Source organism: Oryza sativa, chromosome 3, assembly GCF_034140825.1.
Source record: "Oryza sativa Japonica Group chromosome 3, ASM3414082v1".
Classification (NCBI taxonomy): domain Eukaryota; kingdom Viridiplantae; phylum Streptophyta; class Magnoliopsida; order Poales; family Poaceae; genus Oryza; species Oryza sativa.
Genome location: NC_089037.1, coordinates 28,532,123 through 28,551,664, shown reverse-complemented (window position 1 = coordinate 28,551,664; position 19,542 = coordinate 28,532,123). Strand labels below are relative to the sequence as shown.

Here is a 19,542-nt window from a genome sequence, read left to right as displayed (position 1 = left end):
GTCGCGGAGACATGGGAGGCATTACGTGGGGGAGATTTTCCTTTTCGTGTGAGCGCCGGCAGCGTCCAAGGGACTCGGGGGGACCCTGCTTGCTAGCGGCACTGGTTAGGCGGTTCACTGGGTTGCCCACCAACACCCTCCAAACACACACGTACTTAGTATTCGTACTTATTAGTCTTATTATTAGGAAGTACTAACATTCGAAAGTACGTAGTAGATGTAATTTTAAATTTATAATGCAGTTAGAGCATAATTATATTATAACTTATATGTAATTATACTATAAATCTATAACTTACACGTAAATTGGATGTATACAGACAAAGCTATTAGCTGGTGCAGTGGTACCTAGGGTTTGACGGTTGCGATCGGCACCTCATGAGTTTAATTCCCCTCGCCTTTGCATGTGCGTGAAATGTTTTCTCCCCACAGCACTAATATTTGATGGCTAAAAAATAAAATATTTTTCACTGGAAATTAAATTGTCGCGTGTTACCTGTTAAATAGCAGAACCGACTTATTATGGTTGTTAAGAAAAAGACCTCTATTTTGTTTAAAAAGAAAAGTACTCCGTTTCTTAAAAGATGGCGTCCTATATTTGCATATAGCCAACTTGTTTTGAAAACAAATACCGTTTTGTGATATAAACATTACAGTCAAACCTCTTTAATTTACGTTAGTAATATATTATAAATATTAGAATTTAATACACGAAAATGGATTTGTTATAAAAAAATTACTTTCATATGGATATATTTTTACTAATAAGTTTTATTAACATGCAGCTAGCAAAAGTAAGAACAGAGCAGTAGTTAATTGTCCATTCATTGCAAATATACAAAATTTTACACTCAACTGACTTCCCATTCTGACTTCTACACAGTACATGTATAACTGTAAAAGAGATCGTACGACTCTAAATAGCATTTTGCCGCTATGTACGTTTCATTGTCGGCACCTAATGCCCGAGAAGTTGCTTTTTTGACGAGACAACAACATTATTCCTCTACGATTGCGATATGAGTACTATGAGACATTTCATTAGTCGGAATTGTACGTTCCCTAACGTTCAAGTGCAGTACCTTTTATATATTGAAGTGCAGTACCTTTTATATATTTTCTCCTATACACTTGAACTCGTTCCAAACAATATTCTTAAAATTTCTCCAATTAGAGCAGAAGCTTTAGCCGGACAAAGTCAAAAAGCAGAGATTGTCACCTAGCTATAGGTGTATTAGTACAATACAGTTGCAATGTTCACGGGCTTAATTAGCTGCTTAATTAGTTAGTTAGATCGTTCCAACATCCCCTTCCTGTACTTTCTTTTTGCCATTTCGTGCGTATAGGTGTAGGGGCGAGAAGCGATTATACAGGCCGACCGGACGTCGAGCTCGCGGCGATCGTTGACAAATTCAGAGATCTCCAAAGAGATTGGATGCTTGAAAAGACTTTGATATAGTTCTCTTTCCTGTGATCCTGTCTACAAATGGTAGCTCGTACTACACAAAGCTGGCTAATCTTTTCTTCTTATTAGTTTTTCGTCTGGCTGTCAGCACCTCTGCACGATTCCAAGGGGAGGGACAACCAACCCAATGATGAAGAATGAGGTTAGCAACATCCAAAGACACCTTTTCCATTCTCTGACAGAAGGTAGGACAAGAAACTCAATTAACAACATTAGAGTATCCCCAATAAAAGCCACCGATAGTAGTGGTCTCCTTTGGACCATATAGCATAAGATCACACATGGAACATTCTACTCACAATAAAAGCTACTCTTGAATAAACCTTTTAAAATTTGAGGGCACTATGTGAAAACACTCTAAGTACATAACACATGTGTCCCAGCCTACGAAACCACGAGTGTGGTATTCCTCACCTACCCCTCTTTTATTATTATGCCCATCGACCGACCACCTCTCCCCTCCTCTAGACTGCGCAGCTATCTTCACTTCTCGTCACCTCCATCCGTCGCCACCCACGATTCCTTCCTCCCAGCCAAGCTCTCCTGTCACTGTCGCTGATGGAGCTCCTCTTCACCGCGCTAGATCTGGTGGGCTGCGTCATCCCCAGGTCATTGCCGCCTCTCTCTCCCTCCGTCCCTCACCGTCCACCAAGCCAGCAACCTGATCAGGTAGGCTGCGCCGTCCCCAGGTCACCGCCACCTCTCTCTCTCCCTCCACCTGTCACCGTCCTATTGAGTTGTGATCCAAATTCATTTGCACTTAATAAAGGTGCTTATGCCATAGTGGAGCGGAGGCTGAAGCTGGCCCATTGGGCCGTGCACCTGGGGACGCCTGGGGGTGGGGGGCGGAGCCCCCGCGAAACTGATCGTCATCCCTTCTAGGGTTTCACCATATATATATCTCTTATAAGCCGTCGTGCGGCGTTGTAACCTCACTGCAGATATAGTGAAGATATTTTGCTGGCTAGCGCCCGTGGTTTTTCTCTCCTGTTTTGGGAGGGTTTTCCACGTTAAAATCTCGTGTCTTCTGTGATTGATCTATTGTTTTTTATCGTTTGTTTGCCTATCGTTTCCTAATAAGTGGTATCAGAGCTTGTTCCCACATTAGGGTTTCGCGATGGCGTCGATGAAGTATGATCTACCGCTGCTAGACTACAAGACGAGATTCTCGCTGTGGCAAGTCAAGATGCGGGCTGTTCTGGCGCAAACTTCGGATCTTGATGAGGCGCTGGAAAGCTTTGGGAAGAAGAAATCGACTGAATGGACCGCTGAGGAGAAGCGGAAAGATCGTAAGGCTCTGTCGCTGATCCAACTTCTTCTATCTAATGAGATATAGTGAAGATATTTTGCTGGCTAGCGTCCGTGGTTTTTTTCTCTCCTGTTTTGGGAGGGTTTTCCACGTTATAATCTCGTGTCTTCTGTGATTGATCTATTGTTCTTTATCGTTTGTTTGCCTATCGTTTCCTAACACGTCCACCATGCCGGCAGCTGGATTTGGTGGGTCGCATTGCCTCCTACTCCCCACCATGCCGCCGACTCGTTCCAGGGAGCTCCACCACCACGCCATTTCCAAACCGCGCCTCCCCTCTGGCTCCTCCCCACCACCGTGGGCCTCCTCCAAGCGACGAGGCCGAGGGTTGAAGGAGGAAAATGACTATGTTGCAACAAGGATCATTAGCGTGAGGCTTAACCATAGCATCGCCTAACGTGTAGCCACGAGCCCACGACCTGTGGCTCCATGAAAAGGAGATGAGGAGCGCAAGGAGACTCGTGCCTCACAGAGGAGTCGCTTCTCTCTGCTGGGAGACGGATCCGGCGTGAAAAGAAACGTGAGCTCGACAACGTCAGCAAGGCTATTAGCCAAGGATACCCGTTGGGGATGGCCTTACCGAATGACTGCTTACCGAATGACTGATGCCAACCGAATGAGCAGGAAGGTACAGGAACAACCTGGAAGAAGTGATGGAACACAGGAGGATAAGATAACCTTGATGGAATAGAAGAATGTCCAGATGGTGAGTTTATTTTTGTCTTCTTCAAACAAAAAGAAGATGAAGGGCCAGTTTGGTTTGGTGCCCTACTAAAATCTTGGTAGTATCAAAGTTTAGACAAATTTTGGTACTACCAAATTTAGGTGGACAAATTTTGTACTACCTAAGAACTGGTGTTGGTAAAATTTGACACCAATCCAAACATATAGAAGCACTATTCAAAATTACCAATGAATTAGTTGGGCATAATTTAGCACCAAACCAAACAAGCCCGAAAACTAAAGGTTCAGAACAAAGCTTACCCCCCGTACAACTTTCATTTATAACAGTAACGTGGTTCCACTTGCCAAATATTCTTGCCCATTGCCCAATCCTAAAGGCAAGCACGGCTAATTAATTTTCAGTCATCACAATGCTACATTGCACAAGCCCACCACTTGAGAACTAAGCACAACCAAATACTACTAATAATCACAAACAGTCACACAGACGTGTAGGGCTCGTCAATGCTGTACAGCAGGTGCGAAAGAAACCATACATGATATATAACAAGCTAACAGGGATGGACATCTCAGAAGAATAATGCACACAAAACAAACGCCATTACTACTGCCAACTTCCCTATCCTCCTTCCTGAAGCAAATGATGAAGAGCCTGAGGGAGACGTTCCATTGTTGTTGGTCTCTGGTTTCTCCGCGGCACAGGTGTAGCCGCAGAGGCTAGGCCGGACAACTCGGTAGACGCCTTTGTATGTTAGAAGGAAGACATCCTTGTTGTTGTCCTCGCCGAAGGAGAAAATGTAGCCCAACGATGGTTGGTTGCTGCCTGATGCAGATTCGCAGGGTATTGGAGAGTTCTTGGAGCAGCTGAACGGAATCAGAGTTGAGGTGTAGTTTCCGCTGCTCTCTGGGGTCTCTGTGCCGGTCCACATTGCTGACGCGTAAAGATCAGCATATATGTACCTGAACACATATCAAGGGGATAGAAATTGTAATTTCTATAGCTAATTTTGCTGCGCAACTTGTAATTGTAAATGGTAAACACAAATAATAGTACTAGAAGAACAATACTGGCAATATGCATATTACTATGAGGATTGATTAATATATATCAGAATAGATGATATGTTACTATCACGGCTCATTACTAGAAGAACAAATAGTCGTTTGGTTAATTACTATGCAGCTTGTAAATGTGAATGATATTGATATTCATCAATCCTCAAGTTGCTATTAAAGTCATGTTCTTCAATGGAAGGATTGGTGAATATATGTCGGTGTGCAAAGATGAAAATGTATGGTTAGGGTGCTATTGTAACTGCAAATGGTATACACAAAAACTAGTACTAGGGTGACTACCTACAAAAATAGGGATTGATGAATAAGCATCAGAGTGAAAAGTTCTGCACTTAACATGTTATATGCTTCTGTCTTGCAAAGCCCAACAAAGTGCTTTTCTACATGCTCAATCCATATTTTTATTTTTTCATTAGAAATATACTGTATATATGCATTTGTTTTACAATTAATGCACAAACTATTTTGCGCACCATAAGTTCTAAAAAAAAGTGAAGTTGCACTGTTGGCTTGACATGATAGAAATATAGCATGTGCCATGATTGGTTGTGAATAGGTAGTGTAACTGGTTCTAAATGATGAATTCCAGCGTACACGTTACCTAATGAAACTAGATACATGGAAAACTTTACTCATGCTGCATGGAGTCATTTTTTACGTCATTTGCTCCAAAATTATGAAATGTTAAGAAACCAACTAATAGCAGATACAAACCTTCCATATAGGCAGGGATCAGAAGACCCTCGATAAACAAATCCACCTGTAATTGATGCAGACCCAGTGTTCTTGTTGATAGCAGAATGGCTGTAGCCCATAACAGGGAAGATGGCATTTATAGAATTAAGCGATGTATTCCCTCCAGGAGTCCATTCTGGATGATAAATGTATGGGCCCTCATATGCACGCCATCCATAGTTTCCACCCTTCGAGATCAAATCTACCTCTTCATATAAATCCTATGGATGTATGTCAAGGTAAAAATGCCAATAAAAGCAAATGGTCAGATCAAAATGCATCCTGACAGTCCATATTATATTGTACCCGAAATAATTCTCAGCCTTCAAACATAATGAGCAAAAAGAACAGTACATACTGCAAAAGAATACCATAGATGATGAAAACAAGGCAAGATTCTTACACGATTTTCCATATGTGAATCTTCACAAAATATGGACCCGTATGGGGTTTTAAAAAGGCTTAAACATGTGCATAGTAACTACAAACCCTTACATAAAAATGGAAATTTTAGCAAGAGAATGCATGATCATGTCCAAATCTAGTTCAGTAGCCCATATTAAAAGAGCTCAGTTGCAAAGAAGAGACTTAAATGAGTTGTGTAACATGCACATGACAATATGAAGTGGTTGCCCACTTGCCAATATTTTCAGAAACATTACCTGCCCAACATCTGCACAGTAGAAATAGGAAGGCCTCTCAGAATCAAAATTACATCTCCATGGGTTCCTCAAGCCCAAGGCCCAAATCTCTGGTTGTAAGTCTCGGTCGTCACTGAATGGGTTGTCTTTAGGAACAGAATAATTACCCCACAAGCTCTGGTTAATGATTTGACTCTGGCCTGAAAAGCAACAATACTGTGAAGGAGCAATAATCTAATAAAAAGTAAATACCATATCATGAAGATGCAGTAATGGCATGACTATTTTCATCCAGAAAGTTCCGAAAGGACAGTGTGTTCACCTGATAAAATAGCTTTGGCTGACAAATGTAAACAGTCACGTAATGTTATTCTGATATCAAACTAGGACCGCAGACACAAAATTACAATTTACCATTGTCAGCTATATTTTTTTATAATCTCAACCATCCAGAAACATGTGCACATTAAATAATTATGTAAACACCAAACGGTGCAAATTTTTAATGCTATCATTTTCTTAGTGTAGGCTGCTTCATTTAGTATAGTTACTAGTACCCTGGTATTCAGGAAGGAAAGAATATTAAATTATACATAGTGGGCATTTGAATAAAGCAATTATAAAATTTCCAACAGAATAATCTTTCTATACAACAGGAACATGGAGATGAAACAGTTACACATGGCATCAATTTAACAAATTATAATAATGGAATAGTCAATGAAATGACATTACGAACAACCATGAAAACAAAATCCATATTACTAACTTACTTTGAACGCCATCAACATCAAGCCTCATAATTTTCCCCAAAAGTGATCTCTTATTTTGAGAAAAATTAAAAGGGTCGCCTTTGTTTCCACCATCACCCATCATAAGGTACAGATATCCATCTGTAGGTCCAAAAAGTATCTGTCCCCCATGGTGGGCTGTATATGGCAGTCCCATTGTAAATATCCTTCTAACCTCGGATGGATTAGCAGATGTTGCCTAGAAAATAAATATATGATGAGAATGCTACTGAAATGTCAACTCTGTGATATCTTCTTTCATTTTATATACATGCTGCATTGTGTCTTCGAAAATAAGAGAACACACGGAAGAAGAATAAGGATAAGCAAAGAGCATTGATGTCAATATTTGCACAGAAGAGTGTATCAAAATGCATACCTCCGAAACATTTGATGATGAGACTTTCGCAGAGTACTCTGCAACAACAACTTGGTACTGGCATGGCTGGGCACCATTATCAGATCCAAGCTTTGAAGGATCACAGTTAACATCAGAATTACATGAACACCTACCAGCACAGTTAGATGACTGAGTTCTGTCACAATTATAAGAAACAAAGAAGCGCCCATTGGTAGCAAACTTTGGGTGAAATGCTATACCCATGAGTCCAAACTCAGAATCAAAGTGGACTTCATCAGTTAGATCAATAAATGGGCTGGCTTCATCAAATTGCAGAATGCCTCCAGAGCCTTGTTCTGGGACAGTTGCCAACCATATTTTACCTGCTTGGCTAGACAAGAAAACTCTGTTGGATCCATCCGGATGAGGAGCCATGTTCAAGTATGTCCCGTTTCCAATTCTCTCAATACACACCCCTTTAGGACTGGGTGATGGTTCTGAAGTGCTAAATGAAACTTCATTTCCATTTAAGCATACTGACTGGTTGTCAGATGAGCCACCAAATGATGTACAAAAGTCATTTTCTGACTGCCAAACATCAGTAAGTTTTGATGATGAACTAGGTAATGTTGCACCACCTTGCAAAGGAGATTGAAAAGGAGAATTCAGTATTGTCACATTCTTGCATGTTTCCCAAACTAGTTTGCAGTAGTCTTGTGTAGAATCCTTCGATTGAGTAGAACTAGCTGAAGCTGATCCATTGCACAGGACGGGAACCATCCGAATCTTTGAGCTTGAGTTGAACAACTCAGCCGAATATGGATTACATTTCTGGATACAAGATTAGAAAATATTTTAGCATTGATGTCTACGAGCAACAAATAAGTAGTAACTATCAGCTCACAGAAAAAATAAACAGCAGAATATCTCTTGAAATCCATGTCCTACTGCAAGTACTGATCATCACATGGCAGTCAGGCAGTGTTGTTGTTATTATCATTATACACAGTAAAACCCAATGGCTTTACCCCATGCATGACCCAGTCACACCTCCTTTTTAATGATTTAGACGAACTTTTTATTAGAACCAAAGGCGGTTTACATGAAAATTCTATTGCTTTTCCTTTTTAGATTCTTATAGTAATAAGAGTACGGCTATATCCTGGTATGTTAAGAGTCTTGAATCACAACACACCTATCCAATATCTGATTCAAGAATAAATGGTACTTGGATTGCTGCCCATCCCTCTATGAAGTCAACGAGTGATAGTGTTGGGCAGAGGTGTGCAGCGCGTGGACTCAGCAGTCATCACAACATGGGAAGAATAATGCCCAAGGATTCAGTTAAGTTGTTCGCTGTGAGGGTGGTTCATGAGTTTGGTTTAGAGATTTCGGCTACCAACATTTGGAATGCTAATACGACTGATCAACACTATCATCATCCCCGAGAATGAAAAAAAAAAGTGCTCAGCTTAGAACCTCCCCCCGGAATATCAGCCTGATCAGGCAAAACATCGAACACTTGGTATGCAACCCAAACAGCAGAAACTGCTGAACCAACACTAGTACTTTTTTTTTTTTGGTCTTCAGATTTTTTTTCCCCTGAAGACGAGACGGCCACGGAAACTCATGATAAATTGATAAGCAGAGGTAGTAACGATCCGTGCGTACCGCGCAGAGGACGGACTTGACGACCCCGGCGCACGCGGCGTCGGAGACGTTCATCGCCTCGAACCGCTTCCTCAGCGCGGCATCATCCGCGGCGCCGCAGCAGCTGCTGCTCCCGCTCCCCCCGCCGCCGCAGAAGCCCAGCGTCGTCCCGTTCAGCGGCACCGGCGCCCCTGCACCCGATCAACCACACACAAAACTCAACAACAAAAAACAAAAAGGAGTCCAGAACAGAGGAACGGCACGCCGGAATCACACTACTCACTGGAGTCGGTGCAGAGCGGGAGGGCGAGGGCGGGCGGCGCTGCGGCGGCGAGGAGGAGGAGGAGGAGCGAGCACCAGCAGAGGAGCAGGCTCTTGCTGTTCGCCATGGCCGTCGCCGTGGAGGGGTCTCGCGGGCATGGCGCGGCGGGGCTGGGCGGATTTATTGGGGGAGGAGCTCAGCACTTGGACTTGCGGGAGTAGGAGGGGAGGGGGAGAGTCGTATCTCGCATGTGGGCGGGCGTTGACCACGCCTGCTGGTTTAAATATTGCGCAACTTGGAGACCCGTGTCGGCTCGTTGATGGGTCGCCCCACCGCGCATTCCGGCGCCGGGTCCGTACACTAGCCGGTGGTCCGGCCGGCCAGTTGTTTCGTCACATGTACTCCTCCGTCAAAAAAAAAACAAACAAACCTTAATTTTCCGTGTCCAACATTTAACTGTCCGTCTTATATGAAATTTTTTATAATTAATATTTTTATTGTTGTTAGATGATAAAACATGATTAATACTTTATGCGTGACTTGTCTTTTTAATTTTTTTCATAATTTATTTAAATAAGACGGATGGTCAAACGTTGGACACGGAAACCCAAGATTTGTCTTTTTTTTGGGACAGAGGAAGTAGTAAATAAGGGCCTATTTATTTCCCAAACAAAATTTTTCACGCTATCGCATCGAATGTTTAGACACATACATGAAATATTATATGTGGAAAAAAAACCAATTACACAGTTTGCGTGTAAATTGCGAGACGAATCTTTTAAACTTAATTATGCTATGATTTGACAATGTGGTGCTACAGTAAATATTTGCTAATGACGGATTAATTATGCTTAATAAATTCGTCTCGCAGTTTTCTGGCGGAATCTGTAATTTATTTTGTTATTAAACTACGTTTAATACTTCAAATTTGCCTCTGTATATCCGATGTGATATGTAGGGGCAAATTTTTTTACCAACTAAATAAGCCTAAAAAAAGAGATTGATCGGTTGATGACTTGGATAGTACTTCCTCCGTTTTACAATATAAGTCTGTCAGGGTTACGGGTTAGGCGTACCCTTTACCCTTCGATATACGTTACATATCGATATGGCATACCCACGCGCATGCGGATATTTCCTGTATATTCTAAGGAAACCTTTCACGGAATCTACAGACGGGAAGAATCCTACTCGGGCAGAACTGGGTCGTTGGCGTATCGTATAGGGTCCGATACCTCCGAGTTCTACGTGGAGACCTCTAGATCTGCGATATAAAAGAGACCCCCTGGGGAGGGTTGAGGACATCGAATCTCAGAACCAACACAACCTACACAGCCTACGAAGCCGGAGCCTACGAGGAGCCAAGTCATCGAGAGCTAGTCGAAACAACTTGACTACAATCTCGCCGGATCCGACAAGTTCGCTTGTTCCCTTTGTAACCTGTGTTTTCTACCATATAATCCCACATCAACTGGATTAGGGCTATTACTTATCAAGGGGCCTGAACCAGTATAATTCTTGTCTTTTGTTTGCTTGATGTCGTACTATGTAGATCCTTGTACCAACGTACCCCAATACCCTCTATATCCGGTCTACGGGTATCACCCGTCGACAAAGTCATTTTAGCATTTCTCACATATTGATAGTAATGAATCTATATATATATATATATATATATATATATATATATATATATATATATATATATATATATATATATATATATATATATATATATATATATATATATATGTGTGTGTGTGTGTGTGTGTCTAGATTCATTAACATCAATATAAATGTGGGAAATGCTAGAATGACTTACATTGTGAAACGGAGGGAGTAGTAGTAGACAACAATAGAGTGGTTTGAGTTTCAACTTCACGGTGTGAAGTGCCTAGTCCGAGTTTCTAAAGCCGTAAAGCTTCTCCTAACACCTTCGACTCTTCCAAGCGACTTAAATTTTCATCTGATTCTAAGAAGCTGTACTTTTGAAATTCAGAAAACCAACCAGGCAACCAGAAGTTAGAAAGCGTTTATAAAATCTTAAACTCCTCGAGCATGTACATATGCACATAGCCACTCCTCCGTTCTAAAATCATATTTGATTTTTTTTTCAAAGTGAGTATTAAGAAGTCATATAAAATTAAATTGAGTATTTTTTTATTAGTTGAGACGGAGTAGATCAAGAGATAATTGTATTCTAATTTAAGACAAAATCTGAACACTACGAGCAGCCATATTGGAATGGCAAATTTTATCACATGACACTCAAAGTTTGTGTAATTTGTTGATAAACACCATGACACTTAAAGTTTGTGTAATTTGTTGATAGACACCGTAAAAATGTGTTACAGTTGAATGGCATAATAAAAAGTTAGTAATTTGCTAGAGAATACTTTCCGCACAATTTAAGATATATATATTATTTTAAAAAATATCCCTCAAGCCAAAAGCTTTGAACCTGATGATGGGGTGATGATAAATGGCCTGCTTGGTAGAAGCTCCAACTCCTAAATTTAGCTTCGAGAGTTGAGTCTGGAGTGGAGTCTCTAGTTCTTTTTGGGAGAGCGCTCCACCCAGCTCTGCTCTTATTTTAGGTGGAACTGAAACTGTTTGGTTGGGATCTAGCTCTAGGAGAGATGGAAGTAGAGTTGAAGCTGTAACCAAACAAGCCCAGAGTATGATGTACGCTATCAATGATTGAAGATTCAATGTTGCATAATTTTTAGATTTTCACTCTTGCTAACACCATGTTAGAAGCTCATGGTCTTTGAGACATTCTCATATATTTAACGAATTTATCTTTTCAATTGGACCGAAAATATCCTTCAGGAAATTAATCATCAAGTCTCTGTACATGCTTTTAAAATATATACCTCTCCGTCCCAAAAAAAAAACTCAATCCTAGCAACGAATCTGAACACGCATATTTTTTTTTGGGACGGAGTACAAGTTAAGCACAAATTTTAGGAGTAACGCCGTGTTTAGTTCCAAAATATTTTTTCAAACTTCCAACTTTTCCATCACATCAAAACTTTTCTACACACATAAACTTCTAATTTTTCCGTCACATCGTTCCAATTTCAACCAAACTTCCAACTTTAGCATGAACTAAACACAATCTAAGAGTGTTGGCATGGCAGAGAAAACACGATAACATTTGCTTAAGTCCACGGTTCACACTGGATGGATATTTTCTTTTTTCCTATTTGCCGCAGTCAGGTTGGATTTTTTTTTCTTCTCCAGGTATGCTTGCGTAGAGATATATACTATATGATTATATGTACGTGGTTGCTTGACTGTTTCAGTGTTAATTTGTAATGTACTCCTACTCAGTATGCATGTCTCAATTAGGCCCCGTTTAGTTCCTAAAAAGTTTTTTTCAAAAACATCACATCGAATATTTAGACACATGCATAGAGCATTAAATGTAGATTAAAAGAAAAACTAATTATACAGTTAGGGGGGAAATCGCGAGACGAATCTTTTGAGCCTAATTAGTTCATGATTAGCCATAAGTACTAATGATGGATTAATTAGGCTCAAAAAATTCGTCTCGCGGTTTCCAAGCGAGTTATGAAATTAGTTTTTTCATTCGTGTCCGAAAACCCCTTCCAATATCCGGTCAAACGTCTGATGTGACATCCAAAAATTTTCATTTCGCGAACTAAACAGGCCCTTATTTGCTTGATGCATGCTCATAGTTACTGATCTCTCCATCTCAGCACAAATGGTTGGTGCTACAAAACCTGTGGGTTTATTTGACTGTGCCACAACAACTGAGCTGACTATATCTCTTTCCAGATCGAGCAATAGCTCCAACTCTTCTGACTTTGGTTCACAAGGATCACTAAAAAGTTATAGTTTCATGAAAGCGGCTGGCTGCATTTGTCAACTGCGTTGTCGGTCGACGCAATGCCAAAAGTCCTATCCTTCAACGAAGATGACAGAATTAGTTCGTTCAAACAAAAAAGAGGCAAATTAATTAAAGCTTTGTGTGGTCTGAACAGTGTGCAAACACAAACCTGAGCTGGGAGCACGTAGACGTCTCGGTCAAGGACACAGTTCAACGGTTGGAAGTTTATGGCAGCCCACGAACAAAGTCTCCAATTTTGACTTGCTGCTGCTCGTGTTCGATCCTTTGGCAATTTTTTTTTTCAAAAAAAAGTTTTGTGCGCGCGTTTTGTGATATATAGTCATATTTTGGTGAAACTTTAGTCGCTGGCAGTGCAAGTTGGCAAATAAAATAGCATTTGCGTTCGATGTGGGGGAAGAATATATTAGTAGATTTTATCATCAAAAGTACTTTAGCTGTTTAGCATACTATAATTTTATAATATAATGTAGCATATCATGTATGTGGTGTACTATATATTATCAGAATCAATGGTGTATCGAGGACCAACGTGGCTTACCTGTTGTTTCGGTTGTTCCTATGAACTCCCATCTGTGTTCTCCTACCTACCTGCATTTTCACCTGCATAGATTAATTAATTCGCATGCTCCCCACAAGTTGTTCTTCCTTGCCAGTTGCCAGATTGTATTTCCAGATACGTATCCTCTGCTAGGCTGCTAGCAAGGGTTGCCGTTCGCCATTATCTCCCTCCATCCGTATCTGACGGCTGTCCTTTTATGGTTCCAGTTTTAGATTAAATAATATATGTTATCTTACTAGATCAGATTTCTTTCCCCCTTTTTTTTCCGAAATACACTACAGACGCATGACGCTCACAGGAACATACGCACCCAATACATATGAGCACATTCGAAGATTGGGTCAACATATTTTCATATTCACAAAGTCACCATGTGCATCACAGATCTATACCATAACGTCCTCTTGAACAAATGATGTTTTTATGACATTGCAGATGGCTATTGGCGCATGCTAACAGACGCCCGCCGATGAATTGGTCATTTTGCTAGGCAAAGAGCGATAAATGAGCTGATTACAGAATAATCAAGGGTGTCATTTTTTTTTGCCACCCTTTAGGAGGGCTAAAGGGAGCCGCATGCAAAACGATTAGGGTATCAATTTTATAGGCGACCCTCTTACCATCCTCTCCAAGAGCTGCAAGGGCTATTTGCAAAATGGTCGGCCTCCTCGACGGGTGATCATTAGCATATGCCAATGAACGTCTACAACATCGTAAAAAAGGCCCTCTAGAAGGGTGTTTATAAAAAAACACTCTCTCATATAGCGTTAGGTAAAGGTCTGTAAAATTTTAGGACCAAAATATATATATATTTAAAAAAATATTAGGAAAATATAAAAATTAAAAATCGTCAAGGGTGGTTGGACCTCATTCTCTGGGCCAACTAGCCATGGCCGGGTAAGAGGTACATGGAGCTCAATGATTTTCTTTTCTTTTTGGGTGGGCCTAAACAGGCTTGGACTGTCAATCTGGGCCTTAGCCTACTTCTATGTTTTTTTTTTCAGGGGAGCCTACCTCTATGTTTCTTATGAGTAATGTTCTATGTTTCCTCTAAAAAAATGTAAAAATATTATTTTTAAATCAAGATTTATAGAGGTTTGTTTTGAAAATTATATTTAAAAACAACGGAGGGAGTATACGAAAAACAACAAAGACAAATTTCAGGTAACAATAATTTCATTTTTGACAAAATTCGTTTGTTTACTCGAAAATTACATTAAAACCTTGTCGAGTAACAGTACGACAACATGTTCTATTTTACTAAAATTTTACGGATATTATTTTTCCTAATTTGTGCAAATGAGAGCACCCTGATACAGTGATACTCCTGGGAAGAAGACCTGAATATGTCTTCCCATGGGCCCACATATCCAATTCCGGCCCACGTAGGCATCAGTATCACACGATGACATCACCTCACCCACGATCCCACGGAGTCCACGTCTAATACTCTAATCCGATTCGGATTTCGAACGACGCGTCGACGGTTGCGCGCGCACGCGTACGCGCGCCGATAAATTCGCCCCGCAATTCTCCGTGCTCTTCGACTCGATCTCTCCGAGATCGATCCATCCATCCATCCATTGATCGAGATGGGCGCGGCGGAGGAGACGACGATGAGGCTGCTCTGCAGCCACGGCGGCCGCCTCGTGCCGTGCGGCCCCGGCGGCGGCCTCCGGTACGTCGGCGGCGAGACGCGCGCCCTCGCCGTGCCGCGCGGGGCCCCCTTCCGCGAGCTGACGGCGCGGCTGGCGGAGAAGGCCGGCGCCGGCGGCGACGCCGTCACGGCGGTCAGGTACCGCCTCGCCGACGGGGGCCTCGACGAGGACCTGCTGGTGTCGGTCACCTCCGACGAGGAGCTCGCCCACATGCGCGACGAGTACGACCGCCTCAGGGCGACGCGGCCGTCCGCGAGCTTCCGGGTGTTCGTCTCCACCGCCGCTGGTGTCCAGCAGCAGCGGCGCCAGCCCGTCGCGCCCCCGATGATGATGCGGCGCGCGCGGAGCGCGCAGGAGCTCGCCGGGCGCCTGGCGCGCCGGCCTTGCCCGCCGGCCGGGCGGAGCGCCGCTGCGCCGTCCGTGCGGCGAGTGCACAGCGCGCAGGAGCTCGCCGCCGGGGGCGGCCACTCGCGCCAGTGCTTCGACGACCGCCGCCGCCTCCAGAGCTGCTGCTGGTGCTGCCACCGCCGCCGCGACCAGTGCGCGGCTGTGCCACAGCCGGCGAGGCCGGTGCGCCAGCTGCCGGCCGCCATGTCCAAGAACGTCAATGGCGCGCGACAGGCGGCTCCTGCGGTGTCAGCGGCGGCGAAGGCGACAGGTCCGGTGGTCTTCGAGTTGGAAAACCGAAGAGCTTGCTGGGAGTTCGAGTGATAGCTAGGGTTTAGTCTCTGTAGATCATAGCTATTCTTGTCGATTTCTGAATTCATTCAGAAATCAGAAGTGGAGATGTAAATTCTTGTAGTTTGCCAATGGTTGGAACGTCCTCTTCGTCCAATACTAGTTTGGACGATTTGTGGTTCAGTAATTTGTAGTTCTGGCCACAGGATGTAATTAATGATGGGAATAAGATTGGTTCTTGGATTGTAAATAAATAAAGTTCTGAACAATGGTAGGTACAGTTTATTGCTTGTTGATGTTGATGTAGATTGTTTCAAAGTTACATCTACAATATGTTGGCTTCACAGCCTGCATGAGTTCATGGCGCAGTGAATAAATATCAGGGAAATTCAATCAAACAATCAGATTCGATCAGCATTCAGTTAAGCAATCAGATTAAATCGGCTGAATACGAAATTAGCTTACTTCCTCAGAAAATAAATGAATATGAAATTCCATGTCCATGATTCCAGCATGTCTGTTTGAAAGCCGGCTATCAGCCACAACTACTGCATATAAAGACGGATTGTAAGTGAAGTTACCTTAACTTCCTTGAACCACGAATACTGCATACTCAAGACAGAATATCAGCATACCTTGACTTCATTGGACCAAAGAGCCGATTAGAAATTTAGAATGTCCTCAGTTCTATAATACTGAAGAAATTGCATCCAAGGACAAGGTTCAGAATGAACAAAACAAGCCATTCAGATGGTGTATTATCCCTCACATTATGCTTGATTTCTTCAGCAGTTTTTCTGGGAAAAGTATGCAGATTCCTTGAGGGGATGTTCCCTAGTTCGGTAAAAAACTATCCAATGGTTATGAATATTTCATTGAAAATTTGACACTTCATACAACATATAAACTTTACAAAATCTTTTAAGTCTAAACTCAACTCATACATCGAAGATATTAAAAAGACAAATCCAACATATGAACAGTATGTGCACTATTTATACTTGAATGTGTCCCTTCTTTTTCAATATGTAGGTTGATTTCGAATTTGATTTTAAGTGAAGTGATAAATATCAGTATATCACTATATTCTACATTATCAAAAGTTTTGAATTTTTTTACAACCATTTACATTTGGTTTGAGTGGCAAAGGAATACAAGAGGACTTCTCCTCGAGATATTACAATCCACTCTTGGTTCTTCTCCACTTAACAATGGTTGTTTCTAAGTTTTGCCCAAGTCAGCTGCAAGCCGATTGAAATCCCTTTCTCCATTCTTCTCTTATTCCACTAGTGGGGGAGTGCACCGGCTCCCAATCCACTGTGACTAGCTAGGGAGGGGCGTGCGTGATCACGTAGGACGAGGGGAGATCAAGTTGGTAGTTTGGAGGTGGTCCACCTCTAGTCAAGGGCCTATTTGACACAGATCCAGCTCCAGCTCCACCTCTCCTGGAGCTAGAGCTCAGCCGAACAGTTTCAGCTCCACCTAAAATGGAAGCGGAGCTGGGTGGAGCTCTCTCACAAAATGAAATTAGATATGTGGAGCTGGGTTTAGACAGCTCCACAACTACACTCCAGACCCAACTCCTAAAAACTAGATTTAGGAGTTGGAGCTCTACCAAACAGGTAGGCTATCTCTTGGAGTGAAGTATGTATTTTAGTCCTCAAATACTTATTAGAGATTTTTAAAAGAGATTTAGGGAACAAAAATTTTTGCAACTATTGGTGATGTTCAAAGCAGGGTATGTCGTCCTCAAGGTGGACCTTAGGCTCTGGGTCACTTGGCCATGGCCAGGTAAAAGGTCCATAGAGCTCAATGATTTTCCTTTTTTTTTTCTATGGGGCTAAACAGGCTTGGGTGCCTGGGTCTTGGCTTACGGATGATGGTGGCGTCTTCAGCGCCACTACCGTCCCGGAGGCTTCGTCTAGGAGGTCCTGTTTCACCACCTTTACCTCCTTGGTTCCTCTTAGTTTAGCTGTGTGTTCTAGGTTGTCATTACTAGGTTAGCACAAGGGATAAGCATATCTTCTCTCTCACCCTCTCCTTCATTAACTCTTCTCCATGAAGATGACTAAGAGCCCATCGACGGTCTTCTGTTTGGAGTAGGTGTTCAGCAAGGCATTTGTAGCACCTTTTAAAATTAGCGACAATCAATCACACAATGGCGACTGGTTTGGTGCTAGTACTTTCTTTTGATGTGTTTCAAGGAGTTGTCGTGTGTTGGCTATTCTTTTGTTATAGATCTTATAATTATTTTTCCTATTGTATCAATATGAAACTTCGCATGCCCAGTTATTTAGAAAAAAAAGAGAGAAATTTCAGCGAGCCATTTCCTTTTCATTTTAGATTTCTATTTTAACACAACTCTTTTATTTAATCGAACTTACATTAATATCTGGTAGAGTAACATATGATAAAATGGTATATTTTTACTAAAATCGCTAGGATATCATTTCCAGTTTATGCAAATGATAGCACCCCCAAATCCCCAATACTCCTGGGAAAACCTGAATTATCCGTCCGTTGGGCCGACATATGCAATTTCGGCCCACGAAACGAAAGCATCACCCCGAGACAGGGCCATGTCGAATCCGATTCGGATTTCGAACGACGCGTTGACGGTTGCGCACGCGCAGGCGGGGTCGATAAATTCGCGCCAGATTCGCCCGCCCCCGTGCACATCTCATCTCATCTCATCTCCCCCCTCACCTTCCAGACTCTCACCTCACCTGCTGACACTCCGAGATCGATCCATCATCGATCGAATCGTTCCGATGGCGGCGGCGAAGGAGGAGGAGGCGATGATGAGGCTGCTCTGCAGCCACGGTGGCCGCCTCGTTCCGTGCGGCCCCGGCGGCGGCCTCCGGTACGTCGGCGGCGAGACGCGCGCCCTCGCCGTGCCGCGCGGTGTCCCTTCCGCGAGCTGACGGCGCGGCTGGCGGAGAAGGCCGGCGCCGCCGCCGTCACGGCGGTCAGGTACCGCCTCGCCGACGAGGGTCCCGACGAGGACCTCCTGGTGTCGGTCACCTCCGACGAGGAGCTCGCCCACATGCGCGACGAGTACGACCGCCTCAGGGCGACGCGGCCGTCCGCGAGCTTCCGGGTGTTCGTCTCCACCGCCGTTGACGCCGCCGCCGGCGTCCAGCAGCGGCGCCGCCCACACCCACCCGTCGCGGCGCCCCCGATGATGATGCGGCGCGCCCGGAGCGAGATGGGGCTCGCCGCCGGGCTCCCCGCCGCGCCGCCGCCCATGCGGCGAGCGCGCAGCGCGCAGGAGCTCGCCGCCGGTGGCAGCCACTCGCACCAGTGCTTCTACGACCGCCGCCGCCAGAGCTGCTGCTGCTGCTGCTGCTGCCACCGCCGCCGCGACCTGCCACCGCCGGCGTGGCCGGTGCGCCCGCTGCCCTCCATGTCCAAGAACGTCAATGGCGCGCAACCGGCCGGCGGCCAAGAAGCGGCGAAGGCGGCCATGGTGGCCATGGAGATGGACAGCCGAAGAGCTTGCTGGGAGTTGGAGTGATAGTTAGGGCTTAGTCTTTGTAACCAGTAACCATGCCTCTTGTAGATAATATTTACAGAAATTGAGAAGATTCAATTTCTATCTTCAGAAATCAGAACTGAAGCTGTAAATGCTTGTAATTGCCATTGCAACATCCTGATCTTCGTCCAATATTTAGTTTGGACGATTTGTGGTTTTAGTTTTGACCACGGGATGAATTGATGGATTAAGATTGATTCTTTGACTGTAAATAAATAAATGAAGTAAATTCTGAACAATGGTACGGGCAGTTTAAGACTGATGTGTGCTGTTGATTGTTTCAA

The 19,542-nt window shown here is 43.4% G+C and overlaps 1 protein-coding gene across 1 annotated transcript; it reads right to left on the bottom strand.

Annotated features, from left to right (window-relative positions):
* Nucleotides 1-3,741: 3,741 nt before the first annotated feature.
* LOC4333783 (HIPL1 protein) lies at nucleotides 3,742-9,103 on the bottom strand. The gene is made up of 7 exons (XM_015776891.3): nucleotides 8,973-9,103; nucleotides 8,711-8,880; nucleotides 7,079-7,870; nucleotides 6,682-6,898; nucleotides 5,930-6,108; nucleotides 5,247-5,488; nucleotides 3,742-4,418 (listed from the first exon to the last, which is right to left on the bottom strand). The coding sequence occupies exons 1-7, from the start codon at nucleotides 9,076-9,078 to the stop codon at nucleotides 4,028-4,030; spliced, it is 2,097 nt and encodes a 698-aa protein (XP_015632377.1). The 5' UTR covers nucleotides 9,079-9,103; the 3' UTR covers nucleotides 3,742-4,027.
* Nucleotides 9,104-19,542: the final 10,439 nt, after the last annotated feature.